This window comes from Callorhinus ursinus, unplaced genomic scaffold (assembly GCF_003265705.2).
Source record: "Callorhinus ursinus isolate GAN/ISIS: 27379988/994484 unplaced genomic scaffold, GSC_fseal_2.0 scaffold21, whole genome shotgun sequence".
Classification (NCBI taxonomy): Eukaryota; Metazoa; Chordata; class Mammalia; order Carnivora; family Otariidae; genus Callorhinus; species Callorhinus ursinus.
In genome coordinates this window covers 2,083,018-2,105,456 of record NW_027397083.1, presented here as the reverse complement: position 1 = coordinate 2,105,456, position 22,439 = coordinate 2,083,018, and the positions used below count along the sequence as shown (strand labels likewise).

The 22,439-nt window shown below is 38.3% G+C and overlaps 1 protein-coding gene and 1 pseudogene across 1 annotated transcript; both read right to left on the bottom strand.

The window, feature by feature from the left end:
* Positions 1-1,510: 1,510 nt before the first annotated feature.
* Positions 1,511-2,442, bottom strand: LOC112829647 (olfactory receptor 5G9-like; annotated as a pseudogene).
* A 14,479-nt stretch (positions 2,443-16,921) lies between these two features.
* LOC112829658 (olfactory receptor 5G9-like) lies at positions 16,922-17,866 on the bottom strand. Its single transcript, XM_025879357.2, is given in 3 exon segments — positions 16,922-17,074; positions 17,076-17,203; positions 17,206-17,866. Coding segments are annotated over 3 exon segments (942 nt in total).
* Between the last annotated feature and the right edge of the window lie 4,573 nt (positions 17,867-22,439).

Here is a 22,439-nt window from a genome sequence, read left to right as displayed (position 1 = left end):
CTATAAAATCAAGAGGTAAAGCTATATTGAGAAAGATAAGATAGAATCAGGTCAATTTGTTGGGTCTCTGAGAGGACATGGAGACCCTGGTGTGGGTGCCCACTCTCCATATGCAGCAATGGTGCTCAGACCCAAAGGCTGCCCATCATTCATCTTGCCATGGAGTCATAACCATGAAATTTAGCTGCATGTATGAACTCCCTTGTGATCCCACAAACCTACTGACCTTACTAGAAACAGGTAGGTCTAGACTGAGAGTCTACCTTCAACTGAGGCATTTCTCTATGTTCTTGGCTGGGTAATAAACTTCATTACCATGGTTTTAAAGGCACCATCATATGCACAATCAAGTCCCAACCTGCAAAAGTTTAGGTAATAATCCTCTCAACATCTTCCAGAAAATTGAATTCTGAGAAGATATAGGCTTAACACCTTCTATGAGAAGCTCCTTCGGTGTTAAATGCATTAGAGACGAGCACAAGTCTCTATTACTATTAAACGATCCCTGTGGACCATCCACCTGTCAGAGTTGAACACAGATCGATCTCCAGTCCCTGAGACATACATAGTTCTTTGTGTCAAGGTCACCCCCCAAAAAACTAGTGTATACAGCCAAGGATTTCATTTCACTCATAAGGTTAAGCATAAAATCCCACATCTTTTTTTTTTAAATAGATTCTTACTGATTGGAGCTAGATGTGAGTGCAAAACCCAGAGCACTGCATTTTTTCAGATTGATTTGTTTATTTATTTTAGAGAGAGAGAACGTAGGGTGGAGAGGCAGAGGGAGAGGGAGAGAGTCTTTAGCAGACTCAGTGCTCAGCAAAGAGCCCAAGGCAGGGCTCGATCTCACCACCCTGAGATCAGGACCTAAGCCAAAACCAAGAATCAGACACTTAACTGACTGTGCTACCCAGGCACTCGCAGAGCACTGCATATTAAATTCCAGTGTCAAGGAGTCAGCAGGGAAAGAAAATATATTAGAAGAATGACAAAAAAATTAATAACTGAAATTAAATAATAAAGCTTTTTAAATTTTTTTTAAAGATTTTCTTTATTTATGTGACAGAGAGAGAGAGAGAGCACAAGCAAAAAGAGCGGCTCCCCGCTCAGCAGCTCTCCACTGAGCAGGGAGCCCAGTGTGGGGCTCGATCCCAGAACCCTGAGATCACCTGAGCCAAAGGCAGACGCTTAACCAACTGAGCCACCCAGGTGCCCCAATAAAGCCCTTTTTTTTTTTAAATAATTGGACTGTGAGGTGTCTGAGAGAAGCAAAATTCAGTGGACTGTAGATGTGAACTATAATATTGGTATATTACAGATAAAAGATCACATACAAGGCTGAATGAATACACATTGACTGACTAAATGAAGGAGTAAGTGGAGAGATGAATAGATTAAGGGGTGCAAACCAGCCCCCCACACTTGCAAATGGCCTGGAATCTTAGGAATCCACACAGTTAGTCTTTTTTTTTAGATTTCTCCCCCAATTTCCTTTCTACGTAAGAATTTAGGCCCTACAAAACTTCCTCCTAGTAACAGTCCTGTGGATGGCATCTTTGACCTCCTTGTTCCTCAAGGAGGATAAGCAGGTTCAGGAGGGGGCTCACGGCTGTGTAAAACACCGACACCACTTCATTGAGATCCAGCGAGAAACTTGCACTAGGCCATACATAAATAAAGAACAGATGGAGGACGGAGACAGCCGTAGGTGAGAAGAACAGATAAAAAAGCCTTTGCGACTCCCCTCGGCAGAGTGGATCTTCATGATGGCAACGAGGATGTAAATGTAGGAGACCACAATAGTCAGACCACTGAGGACTCCCACAGCTCCAGCCACGACAAAACCTACCAACTTAGTAAGCCTGCTGTCAGCACATACAAGGGAAAGCAGGGGGGACGTATCACAGAAGAAATGATTAATGACATTGAGGCCGCAAAAAGGAAGATGAAATGCATTTGTTGTGTGGGTCATGGTGTTCATGAACCCGATGATGTAGGGACCAACCACCAGCTGGATACAGAGTCTCTGAGACATGGCAACGGAATACAGTAATGGGTTGCAGATGGCCACATAGCAGTCATAGGCCATGGATGCCAGGAGAAAACACTCTGCTGCCACAGAGAACCCCAAGAAACCACTGTTGCAAAGCACAGCCCAAGAAAGAGATGACCTTCTTCTTTACAAAGAAGTCAGTGAGCATCTTGGGGCTCACAACAGGAGAAGCAGATGTCCACAAAGGACAAGTGGCTTAGGAAAAAGTACATGGGTGTGTGAAGGCGGGAATCAACCCAAATCAGAATAATCATACCCAAGTTTCCAGTTAGATTGATGAGGTAGAAACTCAAGAAGAGCAGGAAAAGGAAGACCTGCAAATGGGGGTTGTAATTCAAACCTGTGCAAATGAATTAGGTGACCTTCGTGTAGTTTTCAATGGCCATTGACTGTTCTGGTTTCCACTAGGAGAAGAACAGAGGAGTCACACATATTTGGTTAACATATCTTCAAAAACGGGACACAGAAAAAAATATACCAGTAACTGGGAGAGCATCAGGAGTGATACAACTTTGTTGCATGTTGTGGCCAAGGAAACAAGTGAGATAGGGACCAGTGCAAAAGATCAGATCTGAAGCTATCATATTTTAAGACTCCACAGAAATCCATAAATACGGAAAGGAGAAAACAAAAATCTAGAAAAGAGAAGCAGCTTCCTCAAGGTCCCATGGCTAACTGATCGCAGAGATGGTTCCAGAACAGATGTCTAATAATGCTCACTTCAGAACTTTGCTTAAGTTCACCAGGTGAACAGGTGAACACACACGCAGGAGGGTGGAAGTGAGGCAAGCTGTGGAAGAAATGAGCAGCCACTCATTTTTAGGATGTACGCTGTGCACTTTGTGATTATAACCACCTGCATGGTCTCCAACTCTGGAGTCCACCTCCTCTGACCCTGGGAAAGTCTTCATTGTGAAACAGGAGTGATGATAGTAACACCTACCTTGTAAATTGTTGTGAAGGTACAACGAGATAATGCATGCAAAGCATTTAGCAGAGTCTCATTGAGCACCCTGATAAGTGCACAATAATCGCTAGTATTTTTGCCTTACATGCTTCATTGAATAAGCCTGCAAGGTAAATATCGTTATTTCCTTTTACATAGGAGGAAAACTGAAGCTCAATCCACATTCATGATGTGATGAATGGCAGAGATGTGATTTGCACATGCGTATGCCCAAACAGACTGTGCTCTTTGTCACACTGCAGAAATTGTGTGTTCACAATTCTGTTCCTCACAAAGAGATGCAAAGTCCACTCCACTATGAGTACAGGATGATGCATGTTTGGCTGCCTAATGGCCTCATGTTGAGGTTACAGCCAACAGCCACTAGTGAGAAGTCCATGGGATAATAGACTGGTGCCCCTGAGTATCACCTTTATGGAAACAACAAGGAAGAAATCTGGAAAAGAGCCTAAATTATCCCACCTGTACACCTTCCATCTCTCCCTTGTCACCCCCTCAGGGTGCCCTTGGTTAGGTCTGCTGATCTCTTTGAACCTGAGTTGCTTCATGTGTTCAAGGTAACTAAAACTCTGCTTCTTACTCTCTCAGAGGAAGATGTATAAGTGCTCCTAACACTACCACTTACTTTTTAAAGATTTATTTACTTATTTAGAAGAGAAAGAGCAGGGGGAGGGGCAGAGGGAGAGAGAGAATCTCAAGCAGACTCCCCACTGAGGGCAGAGCCTGATGTAGGGCTTGATCACACGACCCTGAGACCATGACCTGAGCTGAAATCAAGAGTCAGACACTTAACCAACTGAGCCACCCAGGCGCCCCTATATTTTACTTTTAAAAAGTTTCATTAGCCCAGGACTATTGGAGTGCAACGTCATACTTATGCTAGATACTTTTCCTCCAGTTTTCTAATCTGAAATGTATTATTCGACTTTAGCAAGGTCTCTTCTGCTGCCAATAATGCAGCTTTACCTTAGATCCTTTGCTTCAGGCCATTAAAGAGAAAGATCAGATGGCCAGGCGGATGGTACACCCAACACACTCAGCTCTTACTCAGGCCTCTTCAAGAGTCTAGGAGCTCTTCCAGGGTCCATCAAACACTGTCTCTGTCTTCCACTCAGCAACTGCCCAAAGCTCCTGAACAATGCCTTGTCAACCTTGGTTTTTAAACCTACCTAAGCCTTCCATGCACATTTTAATTTCTCAGCTTCTCTGCTGCATTTGGTGCTTAGAGGAGAATGTAGTGCTCCATAAAGATCAAACCACACAGAGCGGGGGAACACAACCAGCTCTTGTGTTCAGAGCACTAGCATAATATCAACACAACTTATGATAATAATCCTCCCTTAGCAAGGAATCACCCAGGTGGTGTAGACAGGGATGTGAGTTGAATTCAGCGCAATCTTTTTCCCTTTACTGCTAAAGCATCTGTCCCATTTTATACTTATGTGAGTATATTTTGATCCAGTTGCAAGACCTAAACTTATCTCTACATAAATTATCTCTTCTTAGATTTTGCTCAGTCATTCAACAAAGAGGAGGGTTGTGCCAGTCCTGGCCATGAGCCAAATATATAATTTATTTTAATTCAACTTAAAATAATTTGTGTTCTCTTGAACTTGTTGAAAATCAGGTAGAAAGAACAGAAAAACAATTTAGAAGTTCTCAGTTTACATTCTAATAGGCTCTCTCTTCTTTAAAGATGGCATGAAGAACTAAAGTAAGAATGAGCGCAGTTTGTTAGCTTTCATCCCTCCCCTTAATATGGTTGCCTTCTCATGCACAATAGGTCAGAATTTTCAGTAGTCATTTGGTTTTACTATTTCTTTTCTTCCAAGAAGAAAATGTGGAATACTCACTGTAAAATAGATTCAGAGTCTTCATCAATTCGATAAAAATTCCCTGAACTTAGTTGCATCATCTTTTTTTTTGTGGTTGCTATGGAAGATCCTCTGTCCCCAGTGTCTACCATATCTTGGTAATGAACCACTAAGGGAAAGTGAAATCAAAGTTTTGCTTCATATCCTAAGTAAGCCTGATGAGATCTGTTTTCCGATCATTTTATATTTGTTTTTAACTGGATATAGTCTCTCCCTTCTATTTCCAGGCTAAACCAGGAACCTCTGTGGAATCCCTGGTAAATTGAAGTAGTGTGGAGAGGGTGGGCCACGGGAGGACCTTAGCTCTCCCTGTCTCTGTCTCTCTATTACCTTCATATCTTGGGCGAAAGGGCAAAGAATATGGAAAATGAACTCTTCTCAAAGATAGCATTTACCACATGTAGCCAAATAAATTAATCTTCCTGCGACTTTGCCCAAAACATGCAAAGAGTTTAACCCTTGTAAGCAAGTGTTGGAAGAGAATTTCTGAGGATATATTAATGATCACTAAGCTCTATAGCAAGACATTATATTTGACCTGTTAGCATATGGCAAGGGAAATACATTTCTTATTGCAAAGAAAGCAATAAAAGCCAATAAAACGAAACGTTTTAGAGTTCTGTTTCATCTGCAACACAAATAGCACCAGCCTGACAAAACAGAGTCAATACAGGTTCCAGCCTGAGAGAGGGAAAGTGTAAGCCCTTCAGCAGCAACACGACTTCCCTACTCTAGGAGGTTTTGTTTGTTGAGTTTTTGATTTCTTAGCATGCTGCTATATTCTTTAAAGCAAGTTTTTCCAAGAGACCTTAGTTTTTGATAATAACTTTCTGTTGACTCTACATATGAAAGATAATTTCGTTTTTCCCCTGAAAATTGTTTTGATAGTGCCCTTTTCTTTCTTTCTTTCTTTTTAGTTTTAAGTTTTTATTTAAATTCCAGTTAGTTAACGATCAGTGTAATATTGATTTCTGGTACAGAACTTAGTGATTCAACACCTACATATAACACCCAGTGCTCATCCAACTGCCCGTCACTCATCCACATCTCCTTCATCAACCCTCAATGTGTTCTTTGTCATCAAGAGTCTGTTTTATGGTTTGCCTCTCTCTCTTCTTTTTCCCTATGTTCATCTGTTTTGTTTCCTAAATTCCACATATGAGTGAAATCATATGGTATTTGTCTTTCTCTGACTGACTTTATTTCAGATAGCATGATACTCTCTAGCTCCATCCAAGTTCTTGCAAATGGAAAGATTCCATTCTTTTTGATGGCTGAATAATATTCCACCTTCTTGATCCTTCATCAATCGATGGATATTTGGACTCTTTCCACAATTTGGCTATTGTTGATGATGAGTTTTCTGGATAATAATCCATTTTATTGTATGACAGTGTGAGTTCATATGTTCAATATTGCTAAAGGTTTTTATATGTGGGTTTTCTTAGGTAAAGTGTCTACAACAAGCATTTGTCATTAGTCAGGTTTTGGGGAGTGACTTTGGCCCTGTTTACTGTCCTCCTGATGGTTGGTTAAAGCTCTTTTCCTTGAAGTACTGGTTAATACTTGTTCTGTAAGCATATTTATATTTTCTTTTTGGGGACAAATTTTTAAGCAGAAATTAACATTTTAGTTCTCCCTATGTTGCTTATCACATAGTTATTTTTAATTCCTTTATGTAAATCTGTTTTGAATCTTAAAAATAGATATTTCTAAGATTTCTATTAAAATTTACTTCCTGAAAGGGGGACCTGAGTGACTCAGTTAGTTAAGCAACTGACTTGATTTCAGCTCAGGTCATGATCTCAGGGTTGAAAACTCAAGCCCTGAGTCAGGCTGCATGCTGCATATGGAGCCTGCTTAAGATTCCCTCCCTCTCCCTCTGCCCCTACCCTCTTCTCTCTCCCCTGTCTAAAAACTAAGAATAAAAATAGAAAAAAATCATAATAAACATAAAAAATGTTTAAAATTTATTTCCTGAAATAAGTCAAAGAAAGACAAATACTGTGCGATTTCATTTATATGCAGAATCTAGAAAACAAAACAAAACAAAAACTCAATATATACAGAGAAGTGATCGGTGGTTTGGCAAATTGCCAGAGGCAGGGGTTGGAAAGGTGAGTGAAATGAGTTCTAAGATAAGTAAATCTCGGGGATGTAGTGTACAGCATAGCAACTACCATCAGTAATACTGTATGTATATTTGAAAGTTGCTAAGAAAGGAGTTCTTAAAAGTTCTCATTACAAAAACAAATTGTACCTCTGGTGATAGATGTTAACAAAACTTGTGGAAACCGTTCTTCAATACACACATATAGCAAATTATTATGTTGTACACCTAAAATTAGTACAATGATGTTATATGTCAATGAAATTACTTCCGAGGTCATAAAAACCTAACTTTCAGATAGTTTATTTTTAGCTCTATTGATAGAGCACTGTTGATTAAAGTTGAAATTTCAAATTCACAAGGCAAACCCATTTGTCAAAGAAAAGGCAAATAATTAAGTTTATTGTTAATGTATATTTGTGTGCCCTTAAAAGTTAGTTTCTTCTTAACCTAAATGACTAATACTAGGCAAGGAAAAATGAGCAAAGGAAAGAAAAGTATAAATAAACTATATTAAGCTTTACCACAGATCATTCACCCTATGCTGCAAAAGTTTTGCACATTTTTGGTTGACAATAGTATAAATTAATTAAAAAATATTTTATGCATTTTTGTTATAATAATATCAGATCAATCTTGAAAAATCTTTCAAACTGATGCAATTTTTAGCTGAAACATAAGCCTTCCTTCTGACATCTGCAATCTAAAGCAATCTCTCCCTCTAAATTTCAAAACCTGTAATGACCTCCCATATGGAATTTATTGGTGCTACCTTTTCTTATGGTAGTTTCCTGTCACGTTTACTACAAGACCATAAAGGAGAGAGACCACAATGCAGTCAATGCCACAGACACTGGAGTGTCCAGGGTGCACTGTTATGGCTGGACCAGCTGTTAAGTAGCAAAATACATTCATAGTCTTGGGAAAAATAGCTGTCTCTCTCAGCCCTTCACATGCCCACCACCCTGAGCCCCCCACCCTCTACTCTAAATCCAGACTTCCCTGCAGTCTAGCCACTGGAAAGATAATGGGAGGATGGCTCATGGCTGCAGGACCCTGTTTCAACCAGGGTTCTTTTTGATAGATCCGTACCGTTGTCCCACCTGCTATATTTTGAATACCATCCCTGACAGATGTCCACTCTTTGCAAGATTCTGTAACATGGGGTGAAGGATGCAGAGAGGACCAAAAACGGATCATCAAAGTAATTCAGTTTCCTTTCTTATGTACTTATAAAGGGAAGTACATTAATGGCCAAAAAAATAAAATAAGCAAGTTGATTTTTTTTGGTAAGTATCATTGGATAAGGAATGTCAGGGAACAGAAATCATGAATTGAACTGTTACTCCAGTTGACAATTCAAATAGAAATTTTCCATTGAGAAATTATCAGCATAAGGATTTTTTCAAATTTACATTTGAATTTAAAAAATATTTCTGCATTTATGTAAAACATCTCACTACTAAATATATCAAGAAAAATTCCAAAAATGAAGTAGGGCATCAAATACCAAACATACTGAATAATAGACCCTCTGTATAAGCAAGTGTTAGACGAAGTGATAAGAATGGATAACTGAATATAAGTGCCATCATTAAGCTGCAGATTTTCCTAATAAAGTCAAAGTGGCTGTTCAACAAAGGGAGAGCTTGAGAACCAGGCCGACTTAATTTGGCATCTTAGTCTGCCATGTCTTTCTGTGTAGCTTCAGGCAAGTCACTCCACTTCCATGACCTTCACTTTTCATGATCTCTTGAATAAGAATGATTTCCACCTTACCGAGTTGCCTTAAAATAAAATTACCTATACAAAGCCTAAAACATTACCTTTTATTTAAGAATTTTACATCACCTGTTCTTTTTTGTTTTAATTCTTTTTTGGGTTTGTTTTTTTTTTTTTTTTTTGAGAGAGAGAGAAAGTGCAGGGTGGGGGGGGAAGGAGGAGGGAGAGAGAGAATCCCAAGCAGGCTCCACGCCCAGCATGAAGACCTACAGGGGGCTCGATCCCACAACCCTGCGGTCATGACCTGAGCTGAAATCAAGAGTCGGATGCTATCACCTGCTCTTAAAGAGGGTTTCAACAGCTCAACTGACAATAGCATTTTACAGTCACAGCTATTATTATTACGTAAGCATTATCCCGTGAAGAGGAAGGGGATTTTTCTTTAAGATATTTTTAAATTCCTGAATCATTAGATTAAAATACAAATATGGAAAACCATTAAACTTCAAAAATACATGTTTGCCAAGTATTCTAATCTATGCTCAATATTTAAGGATGGAAGTCATAATAAAAATGAAAAAAAAAAAAACCCACACATTTTTATTTATTTTCAAAGTTGCAAAGGACCAGGAAAAGTACTTTGCAGCTAATGTTACAAAGCCTTTTTATTTATTGTTATGATGATGTAAGGAGTTGTAAGAATGTTCGATGACGGAGTACAATCTCTGAGCTATGTGTTCTAGAACAGGTGTGCCATAACTTTTTTATGCTTCATAGGACATCTTTCCCCCTTAATACCTTACTCTCAAAATTTGAAAGATAAGAACGTGAGACTAGATCAGAGATGTTAAATTTTTATGTGCAATGAACATTAAAGAATTTGATGAGAGGCAGAAAAAAAAGAAAAGAAAAAGAGAGAATGTGATGAGGGATCCAGTGTAAAGTACTGTAGTCCCCCTTTATCCACCCGAGATGCATTCCAAGACCCTCAGTGGATGCCTGAAACTGTGGGTGGTACTGAACCCTCTCTAAACCCTGTTTTTTCCCATCCATACATACCTAGAATAGATCTTAATTTATAAGTTAGGAACAGTAAGAGATTAATGACAATAAATAATAATAAAATAAAACAAATCAATATACCGTAAAAAAAAAAAAAGTTATGTGAATGTGGTCTCTCTCTCAAAATATCTTATTGTACCGTCCTCATTCGTTTTCTTGAGGTGATGTGAGATAATAAAATGTCTACATGGGGCGCCTGGGTGGCTCAGTCGGTTAGGCGACTGCCTTCGGCTCGGGTCATGATCCTGGAGTCCCGGGATCGAGTCCCACATCGGGCTCCCTGCTCGGCGGGGAGTCTGCTTCTCCCTCTGACCCTCCCCCCTCTCGTGCTCTCTCTCTCTCATTCTCTCTCTTTCAAATAAATAAATAAATAAATCTTTAAAAAAAATAAATAAATAAAATAAATAAATAAATAAAATGTCTACGTGATGAGATGAAATGAGGTGAATGACACAGGCATTGCAACATACCGCTAGGTTATCATTGACCGGACAATACATCGGGAGGAGGATCATCTACTTCCAGACGCAACTGACTCCAAGGAACTAAAACCTCAGACAGCAAAACCAAGCATAATGGGGGAACTTATGGTCATAGGCCCAAACACACAAAATGTATCTGTGATTTCATGGCCCTTCAAAATTAATTTTTAGACTTTTGAAAGCTTTTTCCAAGCCTCTCATAATTTCAATTATTAAAGGAAACCATAGTGGACAAAATTATTGTGATTTATAAACTGATGCTGCCATCTAGTGGCTAAGTTTAGCTACACCTTAAGGAGGAATTCGGACAATGCTATTTCACTAAGGAAACCTGCTTTCCTTTTATTTGAACGTATCCTGCATTCACTGAGACCATGTTAATAGGTGACTTTTAAAAATGAGGAGGATAATAAAAGATATTTCATGACTGATGTGAAATTGTACCTGTCATAGTACTGAAAGCACATACTGTGAAACAAACCTTGACCCTCTTATTCTAAAATAAAACTAAATATGTAAAACTAGCCTTTTAAGAATCGAGGATATAAGGCCATTTTGAGGGAATCTTTATTAACATAAAGTGGGAGAAAGACTAATATCAGCCTTAGAAGTTAATGATGCTTCATCACATTCCTTTCAAAATTCTGTCAAATCACTTCTGTGTCAGATATTGTGCTAGACTCTGGTGATCAAGGAGTATTTCCACAGGACATGTAATAAGGAAGCATTTCTCTTTGTCTAGGCTGCTAAAATTTTATAAAATTTGATCAAGAGCAGATGATGTCTTATGCCTTCTTAACATCCATAAAGATGATCATACAAAATTTTTATTAGACAAGCAATAATAATCATATTAGAAATAGCAGTCACAATCTTCTGAGAACTTATTTGTAATATCTTTCTTGATTTTATGATAATAAAGTGCCCTACATAATGTTATCTCCATTGCATAGATGGGTATAGTAAGAAATTTTTTGTTTAAATTTTCTGTATTATTGGATACAGCTTCTTATTTTGAATTCTGCACTATGCAGTGTCACTCGTGAAATGTGAATATAACTAGACCATTCCCATCTAAATTCTCTCTCTCTTCCTCTCCCTCAATATATCATTCACACATGCGAATCTAAGCATATTTAAAAATAGGGGGTTTTTTTTCCCTTGGTTGTCTTTCACTTTGGTAGGGGATAAGAATGTGAAAACAGCATCTCTTTCTCTCTCCAAACATCTTCCTTAAACCTCTCTCTCTTTCCTCAAAGTTCCATTTCGAATGTGTCCATCTGGAATGGACCAGATGTCCCTTTTCCCTTCTTTGGCAGGAGAATCACTCTTTCAGTGTAAGTAACATGTCCATCCCACACCTGGTAGGGGCTGTAAATCATGAGACTCTGCCTTTCCAAAACCTCAGAGGTAAGCACTTACTCCAGGAGAGGATCTCAGTCAGAGAATCCCAACACCCTGGACACAGCTGCCAGATCCGGGGTGGGGAAGGGTAGGGAGGGTGGGGGTATGGGGAGTGGGATGAGGGAGGGCAGGTACTGGCCCTAGCACATAGTGCAAGCATACCTTCAAGATACTGTGGTTCGGTTCCAGAGCACTGCAATAAAATGAATATTACATTAAGCAAGTCAAATGAATTTTTTTTGGTTTCCCAGTGTATATAAAAGTTATAGTTACATGATACTGTAGTTTATTATGTACAATAGCATTATGTCTAAAAGAACAAGGTACATGCCTTAATTAAAAATACGTTATTGCTAAAAAAAAAATGCTAACCATCATCTGAGCTTTCAGCAAGTTGTAATCTTTTTGCTGGTGGAGGGTCTTGCTTCCATGTTGATGGCTGCTGACTGATCAGAGTGGCTGCTGAACATTGGGTGACTGTTCTTAAAGTAAGAACAGTCAATTTCTTAAAGTAAGACAACAGTGAAGTTGGCCACATCCATTGACTCTTCACTTGACCACTGAGAGGTCATTGCAGGCTCATTAACTGGTCTAATTTCAGTATGATGTCTCAGAAAATAGGGAGGCTTAAAGGGAGAGAGACGGGGGCACCAGCCCGTTCAAAACACCCCCATCTACGACAAGTTTCACCATCGTATATGGACGTGGTTCGTGGTGCCCCAAACAATTACAGTAGTAACATCAAGATAGCTAATCACAGATCATTAGAGCAAATGTAATGATAGTGCAAAAGTTTAAAATTTTCAAGAGTGACCAAAATGTGAGAGGCAGACTCAAAGCGAGCAAATGCTGTTGGAAAAATATTGCTGATAGACTTGCTCACTTCGGGGTTGCCCCAAACCTTCAATTCGTAAAAAGCAAGTATCCGCGAAGCACAGGAAAGTGAGGTGCGATAGAACAAGGTATACAGGCATTTGTTTCTCTCAAAGGGTGTCAAATGGGGAGAGGGAAAATGAACAGAAAGCTCTTCTCAACTACATGCTTTTTTAATTATCTTCTCCTAAGTTTATTCTCCTTTAATTCACTTAAAGCTTAAAAGTCAAGCCAATAGTCAACCAAGGTGTAGTGTGGGTGTTCTGCTCCTATCCTCTGCCTTCAAAAGAGGGATTTACATCAGTTTGAATTAGGATTGGTTATATAAGTTAGGAAACTCAAAATAACAGTAACTTTAAAAAATTATTTAAAGAAATTAATTTTCTCTATCATAAAACAAATCTGGAGGTAGTCAATATAGGGCTGATAATGGCTGATATAGAGTATCAAAAACCTAAATGCTTCCTCATGGTGCCAGATGAGTGCTCAAGGTCCAGCCATTAAATCTGCATTCCAGGTAATAGGAAGGATACAGGTGAGAAGAAAGGCACTTCCTGAAATTCTAAGGAGACGTCGTAGAAGCACCTTACAAAGTTTCCACTCATCTGTCCGGGACTTGGTCACAGGTCAACACTCACCTACAAAGGAGATTGAAAACTGCAGTCTTTTATTGTAGTTTCAATGTGCCCAGCTAAAAATGGGACATCTATTAAAGAAGGGGAGAATGAAAGATGGGATACTTCTTTAATAGTTTTTGCTATAGCTACAAATGGAACCTATTGGTTTCTTTTCTTAGCTATTCTTTTTCCTAGGTGATCTTATTAAGGTGATGGTGTTAGCATAATAGCTAAAAAGCATAAGTTTTGCTGCCTGGGATCTGAGTTGAAGCCCCATCCCCACGACTTATTAGCTGCATGGTGCATCCTGACATCTACTCCATCCCATTATACTATTATTTGTAGTACTAGTACTGATGCCCAGCTGATTTACCTTTACTTACAAGCCTCTCTCCCTCAAATATATGCTCCATGGGGGGTCTTTGCCTGTCTTATTCACTGCTATATCCTCAGAACTTGATAATGCCTACAAATTAGGAATCATCACTCATTGTCATTGTTAATTTTATGAATTCTTTTGGCAATTAAAAATCCTCTTGAGAAGAATATTTAATAGAAAATAGTTTATTTAAAAATATTTGATTTGTGATTTAGTTTAAAACTGGCTAAAATAATATTTAATATGAAATTTTGTAAAATTACACACACACACAGAGAAAATTACCGGAAGAATATAAGCCAAAGATTTCACATAGATTATCTGTGTAGGCAAAATCATATTACAAAAACATGTGTTTTTTAAGATTTTATCTTCTTTTGTTTCACTTTCCAAATACTCTACAATAATTAAAGCCCCCCAAAATGTGTTTTTATTGTTTTTCCTAGGCAACAACAACAAAAAAATTTTAACTTTAAGCATATATTTTATATTCTTATTAGTTCAAAGACTTTTTGATTCAATTTATACATTAAATTATATGATAACCTAAGTAAACTGAAATACCTCAATTAAAAAATTATTTTTGCTTCATCATTGAAAAGAAGTGGTACAAACCATGGAGAAAATGGTTTGTGGAATCTCTTGGAGGGCACAAAGCTTCTCGTCACATGCACTGGGAACTCTTGTTAGGTTACAGAGGAGTGTGCTCTCCAACAGCATCATGAGATTTGCCTTCAGCGCCATTATACTTGGCCTTGGAATTGCTCAAGTGAAATTCAAGGAGATTGCAGTTCCTGAGCCACCACCCTGAGTTCAGATAATGGTTCACATCCATCTATATGAGTTCTAATGATTCATTCTTTAGATGAGCTACCCATAAGTTATCAAGAGCCTTGGCAAAAGTACAGTGTCTACACAGATGATCCCAGTGGATTTCAGGGACTTTTTAAGCACCTGAAGAACACCTGATATCACCCTCCGTTCTGAAGGTCGGGTTCTTTACCAAGAGATATTTTAGAGGCACTGAGGCTTAAAATCAATTCTGCATCCCTTTTCTTGACTGGAAACTTTTTCTTAAATCATTTATAAAACTTTCATTATTTGAGTGAGACATAAAATGTGGTGTATCTTGTCTGGTGGTGTCTCCCAACATTATGAGATGAACAAAGTCTAAAGACGCCGTGACCCAAATTATTTGTCCAACACCACAGCCCCCCAAGGCTGCAAGAGTCAGGTATTATGGGAGGGACCTGCTGGTTGTGATTTGGATCGATTTGTGCTGAGACACAGAGTGGCCCTGAATGACGGTGAATGAATTCCCTGCCCTTACTGTTACTTGGCTTTCCTTCTCCCAAATGGCTTCAGACGTGTTACATGTCCCATCACTCATGCCAGAGGGCACATGGGGCTCACAAAACACTCTCTGGACCCCAGGGTGAACAGAGCTACCTGGATCCCCATAACTCAGGTGAAAAAGGTTTGGGGTGCATAACTTTCCTAGTCCAAAATCATAGAGAAAACAGATCAGATTCGTATTTGTACCCTGTAGCATTAAACTTAGAAATTGGAGAATCTACTGCTGAAAACTCAATGGGAGGGGAAAAAACAACAACAATAAACACACACACACACACACACACACACACACACACAAAACAAGAGAATGTGCAAGAACCTTCCTTCAGTGCAGGATCTGTGCTATAAAGGCACAGCCTAAAACACTGATAATTTTCCTTTCAGCGAGAGAAAAAGAAGTCACTTATTTCACCACTAACTGCAAACACACACATCTAAATGTTGATCCCAGCCTTCATCTAATTATTTCAAAAATAAATAAGTGATGTAAATTAAATGGAAGACATTTCTGAGCTAAAATCTGAATCCTTTTCAGAGCATCCCATCGGCACTAATTCTGTCTCTCTAGTTTCCTAGCCCATGACTCATTCCTGCTGTCTGAGACAGTTGCCTCATTGAAACCATGATCATGCCTACCCTATATACCACTTCACTGTCTTGGTATTCAGTTCCCTCCACAACCTGCTCACTCCCTCTGAACTCAAACCACTCTATGCCAGTGCTTGCAAAGTGCTATGCTTAAAATAACTGCAATATTCAAAGCAGGTTCATGATCCCAAGAAGGAATCGCTGGGACACCCTCATTCCATCAATACTGCCAAAGAAAGGATTTGTTTATCCAGGAACTCCATCATGAAATTTTTTTAGGGCACAGACTTGAGATACATTTATACTTTAGTCCTCCCTGTATCGTTCCTGAGGCATGTTTCACTCTGCTTCCCCCCCCCAATATCTTTCTACAATCTAGAGATAAATTTTCTATTTTTAGATCACACTCAGTGATCAGGACTCAAATGTCTGCAGACACAAGCTTGCACCAAAAAACACTTTTCAAAACTCATTTTCTCTTTTCTGATGTATAATTCCTCTTGAATTGTTCAACTGTTGTATGAGGGACAGAAAGGTGTTAAAATACATTTTAAACTTCATTCTATTGTATTTCTTTTTTTTCTAATCTGTAACAACTAAAATGACTAACATGAAAATAGTATATACATTTTCTGCATTTTAGTTTACCTCTGACTTCTCAACGCCTATTGCCTCTGATTTTTTAGAATTTTCTTGTTCTCTCATTCACCCATTAGCATTTTATTTCTAACTTCTATAATAAGCAATGCTGATTTATTTGTCTGAAAGAAATAAGAAAAACTAAATATCAAATATTAAAGTAATAGTTGGAATAACTTCAGAGTCAAATATGTAGAGAGGCATATCTCGTCACTTGTCACTTGGTGGAAGAATAAGAATATGAGTTTTGTATCGTCATATTGTTCACCTTTTGCTTGTCTATATTTGCTTTTTTCTGCAGTGATTGTGACATGGTATTCTTAGAGGCAAGAATAAAGAAAATACACATAAAAGATATTTAGACGAATATGATATGAGGAGTTCCTTTAGTTAAAAAAAAATCATTTGTACCTAAGTGAGCTGCTCTGTTGGCTATTTTCGATTCTGTATTTAGGAATGGGGGTCATATATGTCATTGCAATGAATCTCACCTGGTCAGCACACGTATATTGGTCCAACTAGTGCCAGTAGCCAGATGACCCAACACTTATTAGATTTTTATCCTATACCCAATAATGAAATTATTTGAGGAAGCAGAACTGCTCTGACTCTGGGTGACGGGCTTTTTATCATCCGCACGCACATGATTGAAATGGAGCTTTAAAAAAATAGTTGGCGAGGATACCATACTCCAAATTCTGCACATTGCTTAGCATCTTCAGATGACGACCAGGTAGACGAACCATGTCTAGAAGCTTTTCGTTTTATTTATTTTGTATTCCAGACCGGAATTTAGCTTCTGATGCAGAACTTCCTCCTGACGATCGTTCTGCGCATGGCAGCTTTCACTTCTTTATTTCTCAAGCTGTAGATGAGAGGATTCAACGTGGGGATCACCGCGGTGCGGAACACTGACAGCACTTCATTGACGTCCAGAGAAAAAAAATGCACCTGGCCTTACATAGATAAAGAAGAGAGTCCCGTATAAGATGGACACCGTCGTGAGATGGGAGGAGCAGGTGGAAAGGGCCTTGCGCCTCCCATCTGCAGAGCGGATCCTCAGGATGGCAGTAGGATGTAAAAATAAGAGATTATAAGGGTCAGGCTACTGACAACCAGGACGGCTCCAGCCACAATAAAAACCAACAATTTATTGATCCGGGTGTCAGCACATACCAGAGAAAGAAGGGGGGACATGTCACAGAAGAAATGATCGATAATGTTGGAGCGGCAAAAGGTAAGCCGGAAGGCAGCTGTTGTATGAGTCATGGTGCTCAGGAACCCAACAGTATAGGGTCCAACCACCGGCTGTATGCAAAGGCTCTGCGACATGGTAACGGAATACAATAATGGGCTACAGATGGCCACACAGCAGTCACAGGCCATGGACGCCAGCAGAAGACACTCAATGGCCACAAAGAACCCAAAGAACCATTGCTGCAAAGCACAGCCCAAGAAGGAGATGGCCTTCCTTTCAGCAAAGAAGTCACTGAGCATCTTGGGACCCACTACTGACGAAAAGCAGATGTCCACAAAGGACAGGTGACTGAGAAAAAAGTACATGGGAGTGTGAAGGCGGGAATCCATCTGGATGAGAATAATCATACCCAAGTTTCCTGTCATGGTAACAAGGTAAAAAAGTAGAAAGAGCAAGAAAAAGAAGACTTGCATCTGAGGATGATACCTTGAGCCTATGAAAATAAACTCTGTGATTCTTGTATAGTTTCCATCAGCCATTGATTGTGTTGATCTTCTAGAGTGAGAAAAGCAGAAAATAGATAATGCATACAACTTTAAATAATTTAAAAGCATAACATAACACACAAGAAAAGAAACTACAGGTCCAATTTGGGAACATCGATATAAAAAGAGACTAAATTAAATGCTAGCAAATCAAATATAGTGAAGTTCTTAAGAGCAATATGGCTTAAATGTTTTAAAGAGAAAATCAGAACTAAGAATTGGGTCACCATTTGAAAACCTATAAAATTACTCACCACATTTACATATTAAAAGAAAATACATTATAATTATTTTAATAAAATTCTTTAAAGAATTTGATAAAACGTGGCTCTCAAAAAAGAAAAGGAAAAGAAACAGAGAAAAACTTCCCAAACTGGAAACAAAAAGGAACCATTTAACTCAATAAAAAAAATCTTCCTGAAACTTCCAGAGAATATATGTGTGCAGGGTAAGCACTGGAAACATTCACACTATAACCAGAAACTATATATTCTCACCATTTGTACTATTTAACGTTATACTGGAGAGCACATCTGAAGTACTAAACCATAAAAAAAGAAAGACAGTGTAAAAATTCTAGAAAACAGAGATAAGAACATACTGTCACTATTTGCAGGCAAAATTGTACAATAGTCAACCAATAAGATAACTTTTTTAGAAAAAATTACACAGTTCAACAAAGTAGTGAAGATAAGTATAAAAAAGTCAATAATAATTATCTATGAATTATAATGGAAAAACTTACGTTCGTTGACTCAAATTGATAAAATAGCTATAAATAAGCCTAACAAGGAATGTTCAAGATTCGTAGGAAGAAAAATACAAATTATAGAACTTTACTGTGCAAGGGAAGAAATGCCTAAATCAGTGGAAAATACATTTCATGGTTTTTTATGTATTTATTAAGATTCCTTTCTTCCCGAGAAAGCAAAGCTTAGCTTTAACAGGGAGAGTGAGAATCCGCATGGCCATTCGTCAGGTTGGAATAACAGACACAGATAAACCAACTGTGAAGTGGACAGGAAACAATATTTCTCTCACAGATATGCTACAGCTATAAAGTGTCCTAACAACACTGGGGGGTGGTGATAAATGCTTTATTACTCAATGAGACACTTTATTTTTTTTAATTATTATGTTCAGTTAGCCAACATATAGTATATCATTAGTTTTTGATGTCATGTTCAATGATTCATTAGTTTTATATAACACCCGGCGCTCATCACAACACGTGCCTCCTTAATACCCATCACCCTGTTACCCCCTCCCCCAACCCCTTCCCTTCTGTAACCCTTAGTTTGTTTCCTAGAGTCCAGAGTCTCAGAAACTTTATTTTCTAAAATTATAGCTATCTAAGATTTTTGTTTGAAATTGTATCAGCAAGATGAAACATCCCACTCTGGTCTGGAATATCTAAGTCAGTCTGACAGAGCAAAACAGTCTCAATTCCCAACACAGGTACAAAACTCCACGTGAGGGTTGTCTGGATACAGGTACAAAACTCCACATGAGGGATGTCTGGATACAACTCTCTACAACTCTCTTAGCTTTGAAATTTTCCAGGAAACAGGACCCTGCGCTACCTGTTTGGTTTAGACCTATTCTGATGTTGTGATGTTGGCCCTTTACACAGCCCTGCTTTGTTTTGAGCTCATCAGAATTGTTCTTGATTTAAATTTCACCTAACTGCCCCACTTCTCAAGATCCTCTAATAACTCTAATTTTTCTTTGTTCAACGAAACATCCATGGTTGCTAGGGTGTATGGTCTCCCTCATTGCAATGGGTTAAAAGCTGATTGGGTCAGGCTACAAACTTGGTCCTGGATGTTTAAGACTGATTTAAAGAACACCCACCACACTGTGTGGCAATTTTAATGCAATTCCAACCAATTGGAAAAATTAAATGAAAATATAATTTTTAATAAGACAATCTGATTTTTTAATTCGTGGAAGAGAAAAATATTCAAAGATAGCAAAGACAATTTCAAAAAAGAAAAACAAAGAAAAGGGATGTAGTATTCTGGATATCAACACATAAATAAAGCCATCATACTTACACCAATAAGGTGTTGTTACTAGAATAGATGGGAGATGAATAGGAGACAGAAAAAACTAGAAAAACCATAGGCAGACCTAGGCATAGATATCAATTTAGTATGAATAAAGGTTTTCTTTCAATCAGAAAAGTAAAGATTAATTACCGCTACAAAAGTGTTACAATATTTGGATGACCTTTTGAAAAAATAGGTAATATTAAAATTCTACCCCACACCACTAAACTAAAAAGAAAAATTCTACCTATAAACATGTAACATGAAAACACTAAAGAATAGTGTTCTGATGTGTTGTAGGGTTGGTCTTCTAAAATAGAACATAAAAATCACCTGAAGAAAATGGTGAAACATTTTTACTACATCATAATTTTAAGTAGATGGATACCAAATACACTCCAAGTAAAAATAAGACACACAGATGGAAAAAATACTGACGCATATGTCACAAAGGATTAAAATCAGATCACACAAAGAGCTGCCACAAATTATCCACCAAAATACTCATTGTGACACCAGGCAGAAGATGCAAACTGGCCTGCCACAGACACTCAAAGTCCCAACAAACATGAAAGGATGTTTAATATCCCAAATCATCACAGAAACCAAATTGAAACAATTATATACTATTTTCACCCATCAAATTGACAAGATATTCAGAAATGAGAAATATAAAATACTGACAAAGCCGGGAGACAATATGGTGGTCACAGGAGATCAGTGGCTGCAACAGGGCCACTGCTTCTGGATGGCAGTGTTTTACTGTATCTTCATTTTTTTTTTAAGTGCATACTTGATGACTCAGAAATTCCATTACTTAGTATCTTCCCTGAGGAAACACAGGCTGGAAAAAATGGTATCTGCTTCAGTGTTCCTTCAAGTGATAAAAAACTGGAATCCACATAAATATTCTCCGAAAGGCATTAACACCAAATAAACCTTGGTATAGTCATTTTGTGAACTACTGTAGAAACATTTAAAAATTAAGCAACAGATTACCAGAGGGGAGGTGGGTGGGGGCGTGGGTGAAATGGGTGAAGGGGATGAAGAGAACATGTATAGTGATGAGCACTGAGTAATGTACAGAATTGCTGAATTACTCTATTGTACACCTGAAACTAATATAACACTGTATGTTAATTATACTGTAATTAAAAAATTAAAATTAAGTAGTAGAAACATGGCTATTTTTGCAAAATATGTGAAGGAGAAGCAAGTCATAGAATGATGTGTACAGAATGACAGTAGGAACATTTTCAATGTTTTCTTTAATTTTAATCATTTAAGTGTGTGTGTGTGTGTGGGTGTGTGGGTGTGTAAATAAAATAAGTATCTGGACAGGTAAGGCACCAAAGCAGTACTCATTACCTCTGAAAACAGAGGGACAGTGAACTAGTATGTAGGTAGGGAATCAAGGGGGACTCTATTTATCCACAATTTTAAGATTTAATACAAGGTGAAAATGCACATGCATTACCTTTGTAATTAAAAATAATCTAGGGGCGCCTGGGTGGCTCAGTAGGTTAAGCTTCCGACTCTTGGTTTCAGTTCAGGTCATGCTTTCAGGGTCCTCGGTTCAAGCCCCACATTGGATGCCTCACTCAGTGCGGGGTCTGCTTGTCCCTCTGCCCCTCCTCCTGCTTGCACTCTCTCTCTCTCTCAAATAAATAAATAAAATCTTTGAAAAAAAATCTAAAACAAAACCAAAAAAAAAAACAATCTAAAACAATTCCCTAGTTGCTTTTATTTACTTATTATTTATTTATTAAATTAATTGTATTTATTTTTATATGAAATTTATTTCAACATTTAAAAAGAAAAAGAAGACAAATTAGCTACAATCAAGTGGGAGAAGAACAACAGGCAAGAAAGAAATGTGCAAAGCTTCGGAGGTAGAAAGTGAGAAACAACTGCAAGCTATGCTTTTGGAGTTCAAGATTTCTAAAATTCTAAGAAGCAAAGAGAACTCTAGCCCCAACCTCATCCTTTATAAATAAGAAACTGAGGCTCCAGGATGTCTGACCCAGGAGCACAGAGCTGGTGGCAAATACACAATCACTTTCCACCCACAGGTCTAAGCAATGATTGGCTGCATGATACAATACCTTAAAGGTTACAATGAATATGGAGGAGCAATAAGCACTTGTAGAGTATGCAAGACTTAGGCTGTGCCCCAGGTGCTTTGCAAACATCACCCTATTTGATTTCCACCCAAACCTAGGTAAGAAACATGTTGTTACCCCATTTAAAGAACAGGCAATCAAGGCTCTGAAGTGTGGAAGATGGTGCCTGAATTGCCAGAGTTAGTATCTCATAAGAGTCATCGGAGATTGAGACACTGCCCCATCTGAATACAGTCTCCATCCTTTTAAAGATGTCATTCTCCCAAGAGGGGACCTTCGATCTCCCCAAGTCTCAACCCAGTTCCTCATGCTCTTTAAGGGATAAAGAATCAAGCAATATATGTATGTGAATTTATCAGTGAAGGAGCTGTTGATGACAAAGAGAGCAATGAG